This window comes from Python bivittatus, unplaced genomic scaffold (assembly GCF_059951505.1).
Source record: "Python bivittatus isolate LINGU-HERP-01145 unplaced genomic scaffold, Pbiv_v1 ctg000840_np1212, whole genome shotgun sequence".
NCBI classification, from domain to species: Eukaryota; Metazoa; Chordata; class Lepidosauria; order Squamata; family Pythonidae; genus Python; species Python bivittatus.
This window is the reverse complement of record NW_028277113.1, coordinates 15,011,718-15,031,027: the sequence shown is the minus strand read 5'-3', so window position 1 is coordinate 15,031,027 and position 19,310 is coordinate 15,011,718. Positions and strand designations below refer to the sequence as shown.

Genomic DNA, 19,310 nt, shown 5'->3' with positions numbered 1-19,310 from the left:
CTTGAAGGACAGAAAGAAGACCTACTCCCAAGGCAACAATCAAATAAACAAAACTTGAGCCCAGGCCAAGAAAATAATTAGCAAAAATGCCTCAAACAGCACCACCACCCCCCCCCAATTCTCATGGAGATAAATGTGAGAGGAAGGCTAGCACATCCACACTTGTAAGATTCTGTTACTATTAAAAGCTGTTAATTTTAATAGTAATGCTAATAAAATTACTGTTCTAATAAATTATGCTGAAATCAGTATCGCACCAATGCAACTTAAGCTCTGTCCTTTTTGTACATGTGCTATGATATTGCACACGTGTATAAAGAGAGTAGAGCTTCCATTTGCAAAATGCACCCAAATGATGGAAGCATCGGATCCTGCATATACTTTTGCATAGCCATAGAACATTCCTTAAAATGAAAGACAACAAGCAGCTTCTATTTGCATGAGATGGCCTTTGTATATTTTAACTCCCGTGTTTTCAGGATTTGTACTATATTGCTCAAACCACCTGTAGCATTAATATTCTGAAGGGGAGAAAGAAAGAAGTACTGAATATATTTGTGAATAAGCCAAGAATTTTAGATGCCAATATGCTCCCAAAAAATTTGGTTTGGTTTATCTGCAGATGGGCTTATCTGCGAGTATGTACAGTAATACTTCTTAAAAGTACCCTATATCCCTTATATACTTGCCCATCTGTGGAAAAGCTGACCCTCGAATTCTTAACCAAAATACCATGAAAAATGAGTAATCCATGGATAAACCAATTGTGAAAATTAAAACATTCAAAAATTTTAAGTGTTGCCTTATCCATGGGTGGGCTTATATGCAAGTATATATAGCAGGATAGAAATTATTTGATTGAGAAGGAGAACAAATAAGGTAGGTGTAGGAGAACTATTTTCAGGTAGGTGTGATGTCTTAAAAGTTGATTTATGATTTGTAATTACTTATTCATTCAATATGTTTGAACTATACAGAGAATTAAGTGTTAATAGGTAATAGCAGAATTACAGATAAAGTTAGAATGCTGTAAATTATAATTCTTGAAAGGACATTCATTGTAGAAGGATTTACCTTTTTTTTAATATTCAAAATGATCTCAGGTTTAATATTTTGATTTATATAATTTTTTTAGATAAACTTTTCTTGAGTGACGCAGATGTAGTTCCTAAGAACCATATTACTGATTTTTCTTCTACTTCACAGGATATTCCAGTCAGAAAGAATGGGAAGCCTGGAGAAATACTTCTCTTTGAACTCCTTCTTCTTCAAGGAACCTCTGACCGAATTGTGGGCTGGGGAGCTTTTCCTTTATATAATAATAATTTGGACATAGTGGATGGGAAGTTTAAGTGTCCTCTTCTCAGAGGTCATTATGATTCAAGAATTGATAGATTCCAAAAAATTGAAAAGTTGATTTCTTCTGATTTGGATCACTGGCTATGCAATCTTTATTTTCAGGTAGGTGTGATGTCTTAAAAGTGCTACATCTTAACTTAATATACTGTTCACAGTTTTTGCTAATGATTTACACTGTGTTAATCAAGCATTTTCAGCTTAAAGCTCAATAGGCACAATCATTTTTTGTTTAGAAAGTGGATATGATATATGGTATTATAAGTCTCCAATGATACACTATAATATAGTAGTCTTTATGATACTCTGGATTTGTTATATATTCACCTGTATTCCACTACTTGTACTTTATCCTTTTAACTTTTAGTAAGTTCTTTATTCCTCCTTACTTATCTTCTTCCAAAAACAACCACAACCACAATAATAATAATAATGGTGCTACATCTGTGTTTAACTGCAAATTCTATCTCTACTTGTCACGTTATAATTTTAATATATTTTATGGATGAAGCAACATTTATATGAACTATGGTAATAAAGAAAGAGATTGATATGCCTGAAACTTGATTTCTCTCTGCCTTTATACAAGAGACTGGAATTCTGTTCAGAAACTAAACTGTTAAAAATATGGATTGGCTATATTTAGCTATAAAAATAGTGTTTAAAACTGTATGACTTAAACTTTACTTTCATATTTGAACTTCAAAGTCAGCTTAGAGGACCCATTGAGGATTATGGCTGTGGGAAATAATTGAATTCACAAATTGATAGACAGTTGTGTTTTAAATTATTGCACTGCACACTGAGAGCATTTAGAACAAGAATGATAGGAATTAAGAAATAACTAATAACTGGTGGACACATGTGGTGGGCATTCCCAAAGAATCCTAGATTTACCCTTTTGATTGAATGTTTGAGAATATTAGCAGCATAATTTTGCATATGGCTGACCTATTCATATAATAATGTTTTCTCTTATCAGATAATTAAACTTCCATGGTATTCAAATGAACAGTACGAATATGAAATGGGCCTTCAGCCTTCTTCAAAATTTCTTCAATATTCAAGTACTGCTGAGAAGAATGGGATTTCAAAGAAGGAAATCATAGGTGGGTTATAAGATGACAGCAAAGTTCATGTCTACCACGATACTGTTAAAAACGTTCTTTTTTTATAGATGCTTACATTCATTAAATAAAAGTCATTCAGCATCTTATTGTATAGTAGCCTTCCCAGCCTTGTTCTACCTGCTGTATATGCTATGATTATGAGTGTTGTTCTCTTAACACATCTGGAATACTCCAGCTATGGAAGCAGTAAACCTTTTGAAATCTAAAGTCTTGCTGATATGAGCTAGCAAAACCCATCACTCTCTTATTTGGTGAGAGAAATCCTTTTTATCAACTCTAGAGGTGGCACAAGTTATTTCTTATGTTTAATGTTTTCCAGGTGGTAGATTGGATCTAGCAGATCCAAAGTGTCCTGTCAGTACATCCCTGAACAGTGGGGGGTGGGGGTGGGGGGTGGGGAATCTGACCTCTGAAACTTCAAGGGGCAGGGAGGAGTTTTTGATATTAGATTTATCCTCTCAGATGTCTCTGCAAACTCTAAAATGTCTTAAGGATCCTGAGATGCCATTCCAACCTCAGAGGTGAAACTTCAAAGTATCTTAAGGATTCTGAGATGCCGTTATGAGATCTCTAACCTTACAATATTTGCATAATAATTGATACACCATTCTAAACTGCCATACACTGAATGTGCCAAACAATGTATTAGGAACCAGCTTGGCATCAAAGAGGAAATAGGACAATATATTTCCTACTCTTCATTCTTCATAGACTTAATCCAAGAGATGGGTTTTGTAAGCCTTTGATTTGAATATGATAGTTCCCTGAAAATAGATGCATAAATATTGCATATATCCACTGTACCATATTAATAGGTAGGTGCAGACGCAAAGAATCATAAGAGAGAGCTGCACTGTCAGATGAATATGCCGTACCCCTAGTTTTCTTTAAAAAATAAAACCTACTGGATATGCAGCTGAATCACTGAAATTCTACATCCCCCAGTCTGAAAACAGAAATTCTTAAGAATAATTTTTCTGTATCATTTGTATTTATTTACTTGGAGCTTTCTTTAAAGATATTATTAGCTGTTAATATCCCCTGTGGGTTTGTTTTCTAATATATATCAGTTCAATCCTACAGTATGCTGTTTCTGCTGGTGATATGTTGCTAAGAGATTTAATAATGGGCAAACAAACACAACATGTGGTAATCCATTTCAAATTAAAAGTTTATTAAACGCTAGCTTGATGACTTTCTGGCTATTTACAATTAAAGGAGCAAACCTTAGGGAACTAGAAAACACGTGGTAAACCTTACAGCTTTTTCTTTCCAACAGAACAAATGCATTTATGATCTGCAGCAAACTGTTGCCCATTGATAGGTTCTATAAATACTCTATTTATTCTGTTGGGACTCAACATAAAATTGTGCTAAAGTGACGCTAATGTTGAAATGCAAGCCAGAAAAAAGAAGAACCTAAATGACAATGATGTCTGCTCCTTAAGAAGACTCATTGAGGCACTCTAATAATGAGAGACTAATCAGTATATGGGATTTTCCAAACTGCAGTTTGGCTTGAAAACACAACTCAGACTGAATTCTAAATCGGTGATTCTCAACCTTGGCAACTTTAAGATGTGTGGACCAACTCCCAGAATTCCCCAGCCAGCATGGTGGCTGGGGGATTCCGGGAGTTGAAGTCCGTGCATCTTAAAATTGCCAAGGCTGAGAAACACTCTCTAAATATATGTACCTTGCCCAGTCCTGCACTTGGGGCATTGACATGGATGATTTGTAAGGTTTCTTCTACCTTTTATATTACTGAGTTTTGCAGAACAATAGGAATTGAAGGGCCATAACAGCTGGTAGCACTTTGTTGATCTTGGAAAACCTAAGCAGGTTCCTAGTTAGTACTTGGATGAGGCCACCAGAAAATTCTATGGGTATAGGTTAGACTTGGAAGTTTTAAAAAAAAAATTGCGAAAGCAGTCAGTAGTGAACTGTGTTTGCATTGTTGCCAAGAAAACTACATGGATGTGCCTATGTAGACACCAGGAATCAAGCTTATCTTGAAGTAATCTTTACCTTTACCTTCTGGAACTGAAGGACAGGAACATGAGTTTCTGGGCAGCAAAGAATGGTGGCATGGGGTAAAGCCATTAGAAGTCCTGCCAAATTTGAGCTGAGGATCTCGGGTTTCTGACTGGAAGACAATCTCTATCTCCCATTTCCTGAGGTCATTAATGTTCAGTGTAGTTATTAATTCCAGGGTGAGGAATCAGTGGTGTTCCAGATAATGCTGAATGACATCACTCATTGTGCCATGTCAGGATGCATATTGCCCCTTATTTGTTTAACTGGTCCACAGAAAATATTTGAAGAATGGCATGATTGCAAGATATGACAATGGGAGGTAGAAACACTAATAGTGTGAGATATGCAGACAATACTACTGTGTTAGCTGAAATGAAAGGAGACTTAGGTTATTAAGAATGTATAAAAGGAAAGTGAAAAATGTGGGTTAATATTAAATATTAAGAAGACAAGATAATATCCACCAACAGCCTTAGTTAACTTACAGTTGACAGTAAAAGTGGTAGATAGCTTTGTTTTCCTGGGCTGAAGAGTCAAATGGACAGTGTGTTAGCAAAGTAAAGAGAAGATTAATCCTACAGAAAAAAGCAATGACAACAACATTCAGAATAGTTAAAGCAGTAGCTTTTCCAGTGAAAAAGTATGACTGAAACCTAGACTTTGAGAAAGAACAAAAGAAAGAAGATAAGTTATGGAGTATAAGGTACTATGGGTACTATCTACTGAAAGAAGGAATTAGTACTGACAGAATAAGGACTGATTGCTATTCTAAGCAACAATCATCAACCAGAAACTCACATACTTTGGACGTGAGATGCTACTAGATGATAATGTATTAGAAAAAAATGACTGTGCTTGGCAAAGATGAGGAAAGGAAAATAAAGGAAAAAGGTAGATGGACAGGATGAAAGAGTTCACTGGAATGTCCATGGACGAGCTATGTGTTATTACTAAGGACAACTTGAAATTGCAGATGTATACAGGTAGCCCCCATGTTAAGAATGCCTAGGGTACAGATGACCCATAGTTGAGAATGAAACTCAAGTTAAATACACCATGATTTGAGTTTAATACACAATAGTTTGAGTTCATTACATGATACTATTTATACAGTTTTATACAATAATATTGTTCCGGCTTACATACAAAATCAACTTAAGGACAGACTTTGGGAATGGAACTCATTCTTAAACTAGGGACTACCTGTATCCATACAAGTGCTAGAGTTCAGCTCCCACTTGATGGCACCTAATTAATGAATTAGAATCTTGCCAAATTAGGCTGCTATACCAGTTCAGATTTTTCTAAGTGTCTACTTTTCACCAGCCTGTTTTCCAGTTCCCATCACCTGCTATGCGCTTCTTTGAACTAGGTTTAAACTAAGACTTTCTGTATGCAGAAGCATGTGGCCTACTACTGATCTACATTCTCTACCCCCAGACTACTAGGTTAATTCTCTAAAGTATGGAATTCCAGAGATGCTGCTAATTGGTTATAACATGTTTGCGCAGTGAAAGACAGGGCATTTATCCACTCCTTGGCCAGCTAATAACTAAATAATAGGAATGCTACACATCACCCATACTTCATTTTTTTTCTCCTTTGAAATAAATTCCTAAAGCAAGGTCTCTTTCATAACACTGAATGAAAATTGACCAAAAAAAAAAAAAGTTTATTTTTCTGTGTAGTACCAATTATCCTATTTAAAGACAAACACAACAAATTATACAGGTAGTAGTTCTTATGAAATGTAGTTCTTATCAAGATGCTATGAACTCTGAAGAGTCTTTCTGCCAAATGCATCAAAGGCCCTAGACCTGGCCCTAGCAGCAGATGTTTTGGTTGTGAAAGACGTCAACAGCTCATTCACACTCAAAAGTTCCCATGATCTCTGGCTAGGGCAATCTACCTCAGAAAAGTAATATGATATGTTTCAGTGAGGGAGAAGTGATATTTGAACATTTTACATGTGTTCTCAAGTCCTGGCACCTTTTGATCTCAAATTTAGATTCTGTTTAGTAGTGTGATCTATTTATCATGACATAAGTCACATAACTGTCAGATGCATCACTCTGTTGTTCCTTCCTGTTGAAATCTGAAAGCATTTATATCCAATTAAATTGTAAGCAGACAGCAATAACAGTTAAAAAAAAGAGAGAATCAAGAGAAACTCGAAGGGCTAGTTTAATGTTATTTGTCAGACTGTAGTAAATCCACACACTAGTTTTGTTTAATAAATTAGCAGAGACATGAACAGCTCAATATAACATTAATGAAATGCATCTCATTACGTTGGAGAGACATTTTTATACAGAAGACTTCTCTGTTGTAAGGACCCTTCAGTGGAAGGAAAATGAAGAAAGTAGGACAACGTATTTTGACGCATTCTGCACATAGGAATAGAGGCAGGGTTACTGTGTTAGAGATGATGGGTGGATTTGATTTCCACTGTATGGTGCCAGAACTACTTTAGGAGGACACCTTTGAGGCAGATCAAGATCCTTCTTTCTGAGCTCTGCGGGCTAATACTCTGGTCCTGTGCATTGCTCATTTGAGCTGCACTCAGATATGGATCCTTATAGAATGAGGTAGGCAACCTGTAGCCCTAAAAACATTGTAGCCATCATGTAATGTAGAGTTTTGCAAACAATCCAGATTGCTAATAAGAATGATTGCTCCCTTCCTATCCAAACTCTTGAGAAAAAACAGGGCGTCATAGGGAAAGGTGGGGGTGGGGGTGGGGAGGACAGGAATACCAGAACAATAAAAAAGGAGTGTTAAAAGAAAGTGCATAGAAGACCTCAGCAATTTCTGGCTCTGGGTCAGCCTACTGCCTACTGAATTCCTTCCACCACTGACATGCAATATAGTTCCCTAGAGAATCTGGCTCCTGACTGAACTAAAGACTTCCCAGCCCTGTGATAGAAGGAATGGCAATATTACAAACCAATTTCTTTTACTATCCCAAGTACCTTCACCTGTCAGAATCCTCGCAAATCCTGGCAAATTATTAATCACACTGATTGCTAGCTTGCTTTTTCACTTGCTGCAGTTCTGCCATTAAAAGACATGGGGGGAAGGGGAACACAAGGTATGGGAAGATGGATGGTTGACCATTACAGGTAGATGGGCTCTTATCACAAGCCTGGAATGCTCAAGGTCGTACCAACGGGAGGATGTGAGAAGACTAAGGTGGCAGGGGGTGAGGGGAGGAGAAGGAAAGAGAGGAAAAGCAACTTTTGGCGCACGTGGGCTCAGTCTTAGCATTGCTTTGGATCTGTACACTTATTCTCAATAAATGAACTTTCTCTTGGATCATGAATGGTTGCAGGGAGAGTTACTGTAATTTGTCTCAAGACCTTCATCTTACTCAATGTAAAGCAGTTGGCTTGGAATGCTTTCTGTGCCTGGAATCTCAGGAGCTGTTTTGACATCACTGTATCTGATGTCTGGCGTTCGGAAGAACAGACAAATCTTCTATAATGATTTTATAATCATTACTAGAATCACTATTCTATGATCAGTAAGTTTCTCTATGTATCCATACACATTTTTCTGAGTTCAAATACACTTTACTGAATCTTTACATAATTGTGAAATATTGTTTAACTTATTTATGCCCAGTCCTTCAACAGCAGATGAAATGTTAACATTAAACAGAAAGATATCAAACAAAAATATTAAACATGCAATGGTGGTTTATTTGTTGTTCTCCCATGCAACTCAAACCCAAGATCATAGTATGTAAGTGCCTAATGCAACTTTAGGCACATTGCAAGGAAAATACATACTTAATGATCTTCTGTTGGAGATGTAAAAGCCAAATAAGCAGCCTCACTTTAGTTGTACATTCCCATTCTCTAACCTGGGTCTTTCCTGATGTGTTGTAACTGCAGCTCTCAGTCACTGACGACAAAGGTCTCTGGAGGACACCTAGTTGGAGAAGTGCTTCCCATTTGGTTTCAATAAGTAATGTTGAGATCTGTTGGATAAATAGTTAAAAAAAAAAAAAGCTGGGCAAGTTGTTAATGAAAAATGTATTTTGACAGAACTGTTTTGCAGGGACCTGGCCCACCCCAAAGTGATGCTGGCTGACAGTACTTTGCTGTTCCTGGAGGAAGGAAACATGTGCAAGGAATTGTTCTTTCACATTTCATAGGTTGTCATTTCCTCCACAGAGCAACCTCTGACCCCTCGGAGAGATTCTGACACTCATAAGGGAAGTATTCCCACTGTTGAAAAGGAAGTGAGAAGACGGTTTAACATGGTGAAAGGTGGGGAACGGTGCATATTAGAAAAAACTCAGAAGAAAATAATGAATCACCTCATGGACAGCTTCCAGCAGGTTAGAACTTTTGGTACAGTGGGTAATTTGCGAACATTTTGGAACTAGATTTATTCTGCATATTTCTTTAGATTATGAAAACAGCAGCAGCAGCAGCAGCAACAACCTCACACATTTGCTAGGCTGATTTGGCGAGAGAGAAGTTGAAATCATACGAGGAAAATTTGGCTGTTTTATTTTCTTTTGGCCTAATAAGTTTGCAATTACAAGGAGTTATTGGAATATACTGACCATGTAAGGTTAGGGTTGGTGTTTCTATGACATTTTTATATCCCCTCCTTTTTTTCTTGCTGTTTATATGTAGGATGATGGTTCCTGTTCTTTCTTATTTTATATTTCAATATTGTTAGGAACAAATAGGGGGCAGGAGTATTAGGTATGTTCACTACCTTGAGATAGATAGATAGATAGATAGATAGATAGATAGATAGATAGATAGATAGATAGAGGAGGGATAAAAATAACATCATCATCATCTACATCTCCTAAAGGAGGTCTCATGCTCAAATTCTGAGTTTTCATTTCATAGTTTCAAAGGAAAGAGCCATTAGTGGATAAAATAAATAAAGAAATGCATTGGTCTTTGGAAGTTAATACTCTCCCCGCAACCTAACCAAAACCTTACTAATATCTTATTTGTTATGTTTTATTGATTTTATTTTAATTTGTTTAATTGTTTAATAAATTACTATTATTAATAATATAAAGAAAACATGTTGTCACTGTGCTTTAGGGAAGCTTGTAAGATATGAGTGAAAGCAGCTATATTCCCTCTCTACAGACACACACACACACACACACACACACACAAAGCGAGAGAGATATTCAAAAAAGAATTAAATTAGGAAAAGTATGTACATAAAAAAGTATGCATGTATTAGGAGAAACACACAAAAAAGTATATACTAATTATATTAACTACCCTAATTGTCTAAGCTGGAATCATATGCTGGTATAAGGCTTCAGACATGTATAGCTTCACCAAGAGGCAATATAAAGATGAAACAATGGATCCAAGATAGTTTTTTCCCAGATTGTTCTACACTGCATGTTTTACTATTTCTAGTAACCAGTAATGTCACTGAACAAATACAGCAACCTAGTTCCTGGGAGACTTTATCAATTCATTCACCTGAGTTTTTTTTAAGTCACTTTTAAAAAATCCTAGTAACACAGGTAGTCCTTGTTTAGTGACTGCCTCATTTAGTGACTGTTCACAGTTACAACAGTGATGAAAAAGTAACCTTGCAACCAATTCTCACATTTATGACCTTCACAGGTTTGTAAAGCAAAGGAAAGTTGAAGTAAGATTATAAGTACAGCTTCACTTAGTGACCGCTTTGCTTAACGACCAAGTTGCTGGTCCCAATTGTGGTCACTAAATGAAGGCTACTTGTAAAAAGAAATACTGCTCAAGAATGGATCTAGGAAAGATGTAAAAAAAGAAAAAGAAAGAAAAAATAGCCTACCTTTGGTGAATTTCTGTATTCAGCAAAACCATGCCAAACCAAAATTATCGATGAGAAAATGAGAAACACAAACAGCAGTACAGTGCAACCCATCTTTACCATCTAGCAGGTGATATGAAATAGGTGGCATTTATAGGCTATGATAAACCAATCTTCATGGCTGGTAAGGTTCATGCAGCTTGCTGGCTTGCAAGCTTGGGATTGTGGGTGCCAACTTGTGGTGATGTATATAGAGGGCTAAAGGAAAATGATGCAGTTGGTATCATCTGGAAAGATCTTAAGAGAGTTGACATTTATAGCTGACTTATGAAGCAAACGCTGCGAGAATACAGCAGGCTTTCCTTATATCACTTCCCATTTTATACAATTTCAACGGAGGTATGGCTTCTGGCATGGAGCATGCTTCTTTGTATCTGCTATATATATGATGTAAACGTAATTACCTGATAAAACCCCAGAAGCTTCTCCCATCAATAATTCCTCAGAGGCCGTGTTTCAAAAGGATCACTGACATTTGTTAAAATAAAAGAGTATGTGCCCTTCTTTCTTCATACCTAGAAACCTTGCACATGGATTTGAGCAGATAATATGATTTTTGTGTCATAAATATTCTGCAAACCTACTGCAGTATGGCAACACGTTAGGGTACGTAGAGTCTAATTTGCAAAAAAATCACAGGCTTGTCAGTCTTCATTTCATTTCAGTTGCTTAGTCCTGCTCCCAGGATATCTTCACTAATAAGACTTACATATTACGCTTATGCCTTATTCTACATATTACCCTGCCTTTTTCCATCAGGTCTCTCTCTTTGTTGCACTTCCAACTTTTTCTTGGGAGCAGAGACATAGGGAAAGTTAGGCAAGAAGTAGAGAGCTATGCTTGTTTATTTGAATTTGATTGTGCAAATTCAATGCTTATCTATGCTTGTTTATTTGCATTTGAATGCTTGTTTATTTGAATTTATGCTTGCTTATTTGAATTTGAATGCGTGCAAAGAAAAAGAAGGCTTGCACTGACATTACAGAGCAGATCTAGTCCAGTGTTTTTCAAACTTGGCAACTTTAAGGTGTGTGGACTTCAACTCCCAGAATTCCCCAGCAAACGTTGCCAAATTTGAAAAACACTGGTCTGGTCTCTTCTGTGTTGGTGTGAAGGGGTTCGTAGATGTTTGTGTTCAAATATATGGATGCTGGAATAGGAAAGGCTAATCCAATCCTATGATTTTTGGAGATGGGTCAAACTCCATCATACTCTTTCTGCATGTGCATATTCTACATGGAACCAGAGGCTACCTCTTTTAGTCCTCTTTGCTATTCTTAGAAGAGCTTTCAATATGAATATATGAAGAATTCCAGAAGGGTGGAATTGCTGTCATGTGTGGAGCACGGTCGACAAAAAAGTGCCCCCCAAAATTTGTATGTAAGTTGGAACAGTATTATTGTATAATACTATATAAGTAGTATTGTGTAATTAACTCAAACTATTGTGTATTATCTCAAATTTTGCTACAATAGGCTCCATTCTTAACTGTGGGTTGTCCTTAAACTGGGTGCTCTTAACCTGGGGGCTACCTGTATTGCATTTGTAAGATCTCTAATTCAGTCCCTGGCATCTCCAGTTAAGAGCATCAGAGAAACACTGTTTCCTTAAGCTATTAAAGAGCTCCTGCCAGTCAGAGGAAACAAGGTGGTTTATTGATAACATGGAATGGCTTGGAGGACCCAAAGAGTCTAAACTCAATGATAAAGAACATGCTTGCTACCCACATCTCAGGACAGCTTCAATCAGACAAGCTGGATGTCAGTGGGCTGGACAAAACAGCAAACAACTTTAATAGTTTTATATAGATTTCTATTGATAGCTGATTTGCATTCTCATGGGTTTATGAACTATCAATTATGTCCTTCCACCAGAGTAATACAGTGGGCGAATTTATATTTAAAAGCATCCTTGATCTATGCAGGAGGAGTAGAAAACCTATTATAAGGGTTCACCCAGAAGACTGTTTGATCCAAATGGTTTTCTAAAGGTTCTTGGAGATCTCATTAACTGGCAAGTATATTTCACTAACTGACAATTCCGTTGTAACTATATCAATGTCTTGAATGGGGCCATGGCCTAGGTGGTGGATGCAGTGGTGCTGGACATCTTCTCCCTAAGCACAGAGATACGTTAGCTCTATAATGCGCTGAAAATCTGATAGCACTGAAGTGGCAGGAGGACAGAGTAACAGAAGACTTGTGACAAATATGATAAAATACAGCCTAGAGCAAATAGGAAAGAAATTATGAAAGGAAGAATTTATTTTCCCAGCTCAGAGTTAGGTAGCTTACAGAATAGAGAAGATCATAGATGCCTACAGGGAAGCAAGTGGGTGTAGATGATGATGACATCATCAACCAAATTGGCCTATAGCTGAACAGCACAATAAAAGAGTGCCAGTGGGTATTTTACATCACTTTTTGCTATGGCGTAAGCTCTAATCTGAGCTGGTACCCATGCTTGGTTAGGCTTAATTCTCATCTTTCTCTAATGGCATTTTAGACATTTCTTCTGTTCCTTCATATTCTGGAGTCCCTCACCAAAGGGACACTTGGGATGGGCATACAGAATGAGGCTGCTTGGGAGCAATCTCCTCAAAGTTCCATGTTACCTCTCATTGCCAGCAAACAACCAAGAATTCAACTGAACCGCTGAGGGGATTGATGGGAAACTCCCCTAGCATCTTCTGAAATCCATATCAATCCACAAGGGTGTCTGGGGTGGACCATTGCAAAATTGCTATGAGTCAAGACTCCTGAGACTTAGCTGGGTAAGTTCCAAAGATGACAGAAGAAGAAAAAAAGGGTGATGAAAGTCATGTCTACCCAAAGGGGATGGCCCCCAGCGGTGGCGGTGTTGTTGCTGAAAATAGAAAGCTCCATTCTGCCAATCCTGAGAGAGATTGTTAGCCTGTGTAATCAATAGCTTTACTTAACCCTTAAGTGGGAAGGTTTGTATAAATAGCTGCACACATAATGGGGTAGACTTCATTAGAGGCAGGAAGATTTACTTTGTAAGTAGACAAATAGTTAACCTAGTAATGCTTAACCAGAAAGATATAACTCAAGTCTCTGCTTTACTGCTACTTATCAGAAGGCATGCAGGAAAGTAGGAAAGAGGGAAAAGTCTGGGAATTGTAAATGCCTTAGGTTGACTTAAAAGAATCTGCATTGCTGAAAGAAATGCTTCTCATCCTACTAAGGCTTAAATGAAAGAAAACAAATTCACAAGGCAGAGGTTTGGTATGCTGCATGTTGGATCATTTCCCATGAACTGACTAAGCATTTGTGACAAGCAACTTTATAGAAAGCCATTCCATATGTAATATTTCAATCATTCCGTATCTAATGTTTTAATTATTCTGGGTTAGTTTTAAACATTTTGGCTGCTATTATTCATTTTCAGATCCTTTCCTCCATGTTTAATGTTTGATGAGATTTGGGGGGTCAGTGGGAGAGGATTTTTGATTTTTAGTTTTATAATTTTTACTATTAACTTCTATAACTCTTAGAAGAAAAATTAGGAGGTCTATGATTTTAAATAAATAATAGGTAAGGCAGCACTGAAGATGGTTACCTGCCATTGTGCAGTTTCTTTAGCCATGGCTTTTTTTTTTTCACATGAACAATTATGCATTATCCCATTCTGTTACAGCTGTACACTTTTGAGTGTGTGCCTTCAGGTCAGTCTTATCTCCTGGCAACTGCCTGGAGAAGTCCCTGAAGTTTTCTTGGCAAGTGGTTTGTGATTGTCTTCCTAGGGCTGAGACAGAATGACTGGCCTAAGGTCACCCAGTTGGCTTTGTGCCTATGAAAGGTTAGAACTCACAATCTCTCAGTTTCTATCCTGGTATCTTAAACCACTGCTCCAAACTGGCTCTTTAGGTGCACGCTTACCTGGACATAATTCAACATTGTATCGCATATCATTTGAGAGCAACCACTCCTTCCACAATTCCAGGTACTCCTGAACAAGAGCTTAAGCCATAGTACCTTCCAGATGTTTTAGACTTCAATCTCCATTATGGCCAATGGCAAGGGATTGTTGTTATTGTAGTCCAAAGCATCTGGATAGCCAGAATGTGTACCTCTGGCTTAAATCTTCATGGTTCTGTCTCTAGAAAGATGCACTTTCAAGGCTATATGGAAATAGAGACCTCAGTAGTAATTCAGAAATTAATTCAGGTTCCCTATTTGTAACTTAGGTTCCTATCCAAGAGAATTTAGCATCTTTCCCTGAAATGTGATGAAGTGCTACTCTCATTGGACTCAGACATATGGGAATTATAGCCCTACACATCTGAGCAGCATCAAACTTAGGAAGGTTGGATAAAACCAAATGATTACTCAAACACAGTCTTCAGAGGGTGATGTGATAGATTTCAGAATCAGCTATGAAATCTCATGTTTCCGTAGGGTAGGATTGCAGCATCAGAAACATCTTTAAAAGGTTACATGTGTTATTTGTTAACTTAATGGGTACACAGGGATGTTGGCTTTGTGACACAGGAGGCAAATCTTCAGCATGAGAAGTTTGAGAACTACAGAATGGATATGAATAATCTTTTGGGGGATCACTTCTAAAACAATTATAGCAAAATGGTCAATAGAAATATTTATGTTTGAGTACAGTGTATAATTGTCTGTAGACTTGTCAATGAGATTTTCATTTTAATTACAATTTCTAGTGCAGCTGTTCCAACTCTTTCCATCATCTCATAGTTGATAGGGCATCTAATTAGCACTATATAGCATTTTGCGGTCAATTATAAAATGCTATAAAAAGAGTTTAGCAAAGACAAACTATGCATTTCACATTCTTTTCTTTAAGGGAAATTTTACATAGGGTTTTATAACTCAAGTTTCCTCTCTACTAAGTATGAAAAACCCCTCTGATTATTATGTTTTTTAAAAAATGTAGTCTGGAACTGTTAGATGTCTTTCTGATTGCTGGCCCTATTAAGATCTTCTTAAAATAATAGATTGGTTTAATTCCTCAAGCCAAAGAAAAATGATAGCATCTTAAGTATTTTTCATATTTCTTACATTGATGTGCCTGTAGAAAGAACAAAAAGAAAAATCCAAGAAAGAAACAGAATCTCTTCTATTGCAAGTTTTAAATGTACCAAGCTAAGGTTTACTTAATTAGAACCTTGAGGCAATAAAGGGAGCCTTTTTTAAATTCTGTGAATCTTAATATGCTAAATAATGCAAAGCTTCAACTCTTCAAGCATAAGACACACATCTGGCCGCTTAACATTTAAATTACAGGGAAAAATCCCTTCTAATTCTGTGGTAATTGTCTTGAAGAAAAGAATGGCAAATGTATTACAACTAAATTTAATTTCATTTTAGATTTTCATCATGTTTAATTGCACAGCATTTTTGCCAGCATCCCTTTATTTTATTTATGACACATTTTCTTTTCTCCTTCTGTATTTTTATTGATCTTTAATTTAAGCAGCTCCTCACTGTTTATGGCTGTTGAAGAATTACATTGTGTTCTACTAGGAAATCTATCTAGAGTTAAAAGTAATGAGCTCAGTGATACAGAAAATAAAGGAAAGAATACAAGCTCAAAAAAAAAAAAAAAAATCCCTCCACAAATTAAAGTCACCCAACTCACAAGAAAATGATTAAACAATGCTATTACATTTATTTTCATTTCAGCTTTTCATACGGATGCTTTCCATCCTTCTTATCCTTTCCTTTCCATCAGAGTATTATGTACTGTAGAGCTCCATAGGCAAGGGCATGTCACCAAAAATACATACATGTATTTATATAGTTGGAAAAGAAGTCAGTGGTATTTGTGTAGCTTCAGTTGGAAAAACCACTACTGAGTTAGAATGAAAAGGAACACTTCCTTTCTTAATCAGGAGAAAGAAATTTGGCCTGTTTGAAGTTCTTTTTCTCCTTTGAAATGAAGAAAACAGAATTCTATGAAATTTCATTGTAATGGGTACATTGAGGGGAGGAGTTAAATACCAAAGGACATCATTACGGCAATTTACATCATTTGAGTAATGGCATTTTGTAATACATGTTAACAAAATACTAGCTGCTACAATTAATCCTTCTATGGGCAAGCAATGTTGCTTAGCCCAGCATTATTTTCATCTCTTCAAATCTTCACTTTTTATTAATTTTAGAATGTCCTGTAATCAGTGCACGTAATGCACAAGTTTAATAAAAATCCCTTTAAAAATAAGAATAGGAAGATTTTCAGAGAGTGCTTGTGGCAAATGTTTTGTTTTCAGATGGAGCCTCTAAGTGATAAAAATATTGACTGATTGATCGATTGATTGATTATGTACCATCAGGTCAATATCAACTTTTAGAGATCATGTCGATAGATTTTCTCTATGGTAATTAATCTATCCCCAACCTGATCCTTCCAACAGCGGATGTAATTAAGTCCATTTATCTTGCTGCTGGTCATCTTCTTTTCTTTCTTTCCATCTTTCCCAGCCCTGTAAACTTCTCAAAAGAGCTAGGTCTTTGCATAATGTGTCCAAAGTATGATCATTTGTGTTTGGTTCTTTGTGCCTCAAGTGAGAATTTTGGGTTGATTTGCTCAATGATCCATTTGTTTGTTTTCTTGGCTACCCATGATATTCTCAGAAATCATGTCCAATACCTAAGTTTGAAAGGATCAGTACTTTTCTATCCTGCCTCTTCAAGGCAGGAAGTCCAAGTTGCTTCCATTGTGTGTCACAGGAATTATTACTGCCTGCATGATTCTGATCTTTGTAGATATAGACACATCCTGGCATCTGAATATGTTTTGCAAGGCCTTCATTGCTATTCTATCAAGTGCTGAACATTTGCATTTCCAGCTTTCAGAGTAGTGTCATCAGCGCAGTCATCAGTTCTTAATGGTTTTTTCTTCCAGTTTTAAAACCACATTCATCTTCTTCTAATCCAGCTTCCCTCAATATATAACTTGCATATAGGTTGAATAAATAAGGGGAGCCCACTCCAAGAGCTACTCCCCGTCATTGCCCATTGCAGCCCTTCTCTTCTCTCCAAAATAGTCAAAAGGATATTCCTGCCACAAAAAGGCTGCATGCTCCAGGCTACAACCAAAACCTCCATTATCCAGACTGGCAAAGGATTCCAAGAGTTGTAATCCCAATGTGTACTGAGAGTGCCAAGTTGCTGAAGGTCGACACAGAAGGAGAGTTCTTTAAGTTCAGTGAATCTTTTTTCCATTCATCTGAGTGGTTTGAGATTTAGAAACGTACAGGACGGAAGTGCAGTTGATTTCAATGGAATGTGATTTTACTTAATTTTGACTGAGACATGCCCATCATTATCTATTAAAACAAACAAACAAACAAAAGCAAAACAGCTTTTGCTGCAAGAAAGTGTTAGTAGGATCCATTTAGAGAAAGAGTCATTTTCAGAGCCATCCAAGGGACTTTCATATCTCAGCCTAATTACCACTATTTCTGTTCTTCTGACATTTTGTTGGCATAAAGAGCAAAGCGGTGACATCTTATTTCATGTTGATCAGAGCATTGTGGTGCATGTAATTAAGTTATTAATGTATTGTTATTAAAGGGCATAAAGTGCTTATGCCCAGCCCATCACGGTGAGAAAGAAAATGGTTCCTGGAGCCACGCTGTCCTCCCTCTGACTTGATCTGGTTTGAGTCCTGTGCGTGACCCAACATAGCCCACTGAATGATGTTCACATGTACTCCATTTAATGCCTTCCTGTATTGCACTTTCAGCATAATAATTCTGAATCTTACACAGTGTGTGCATTCAGGATCTGCACTTTGCAGGTGAATCTATTTTGAAGTCTCAAAAGTTTCTTACACTGCGGCTGCCCTGAGTAGCAGGACCTACTACTGGAATGGATATTAGAAAACCTTAGGGAAAAAGGCAAGGAAAAAAGATGCATCCATTTTATGCTTATATTTTTTAAAATAATAACAAGAATAATAATAGTAATAATAATGGTGATGATAATAGCAGCAGCAATCGGAAAAAATTATACAGTACCGGGACTTATAGAAAAAGAAATTCTCTGTTATACCAATCGTGATTGGAGCCCTTGGAGCAATACCTAAAGGACTCTCTTGATATTTGGAAATTTTGAATTTATTGCATTTGAACAGTCTAATTTTACAAAAAATACCCTGCTTGGAACTGCATATATCCTCAGACGCTACCTTAATAATTTGTAGATCCTTGGTTAGGATTTGAATTATTAAGTTTCCACCAGTCTTTGACTGTGAATCTAATTGCAGAATAATAATGATGATGATGATGATGATGATGATGATGATGATGATGATGATGATGATGATATCTGGAGCAGTGGTGCTCCAGATGTTTTGGGATTGCATGTTTTGGGGGCACCTTAGGTGCAATCCCAAAATATCTGGAGCACCACTTGAACACCATTGGCATCGACAAAATCCCAGGTCCTTGGGAAGGACTCAATAGGTGGATAAAAATGCCAAATCCAATCTAAATATCTGGCTGACTATGCAACCAACCATAATAATAATGATTTGCTATTACAAATCAAGTCTAATGAGAAGAAGATATCAGAAAAGAATGGACCAGTTCTGGAAAGAACAACATCTAGAAGCAGAAATAACAGGACAGAGGCTAGCAGATCAACATCAATTTATAACATGAAATAAAATATTCACAGAAGTAGAATCAGAAGAACTGCAAAGGTCAACCCAGGGCAAAGAAATTGAAGCCTTGCCAGAAGTAGCTCAGACTGTAGAGGCAAACCAGGGGGAGTCAGCAGGAGAGGAAGGCAGCATAGATATTGAATTGTTTTCATTCCCAAACCAGGCACTCTCCTCTGCCTTTTCCTCACAAACAACAAAGCCCTCTAACTAAAAAAACAAGAGGAATTGAAGCAAAGAATAACTGAGCATCTAGAACAGCACAAAAAACAACAG

General features: G+C 36.9%; 1 protein-coding gene across 1 annotated transcript in view; it reads left to right on the top strand.

The window, feature by feature from the left end:
* The window catches only part of LOC103049107 (uncharacterized), a 164,786-nt gene that overhangs the window by 58,111 nt on the left and 87,365 nt on the right, over nt 1-19,310 (top strand). The window contains 3 exon segments of the mRNA XM_088130906.1: nt 1,207-1,461; nt 2,339-2,465; nt 8,702-8,790. Of these exon segments, the coding sequence (XP_087987032.1) occupies nt 1,207-1,461; nt 2,339-2,465; nt 8,702-8,790 (471 nt within the window).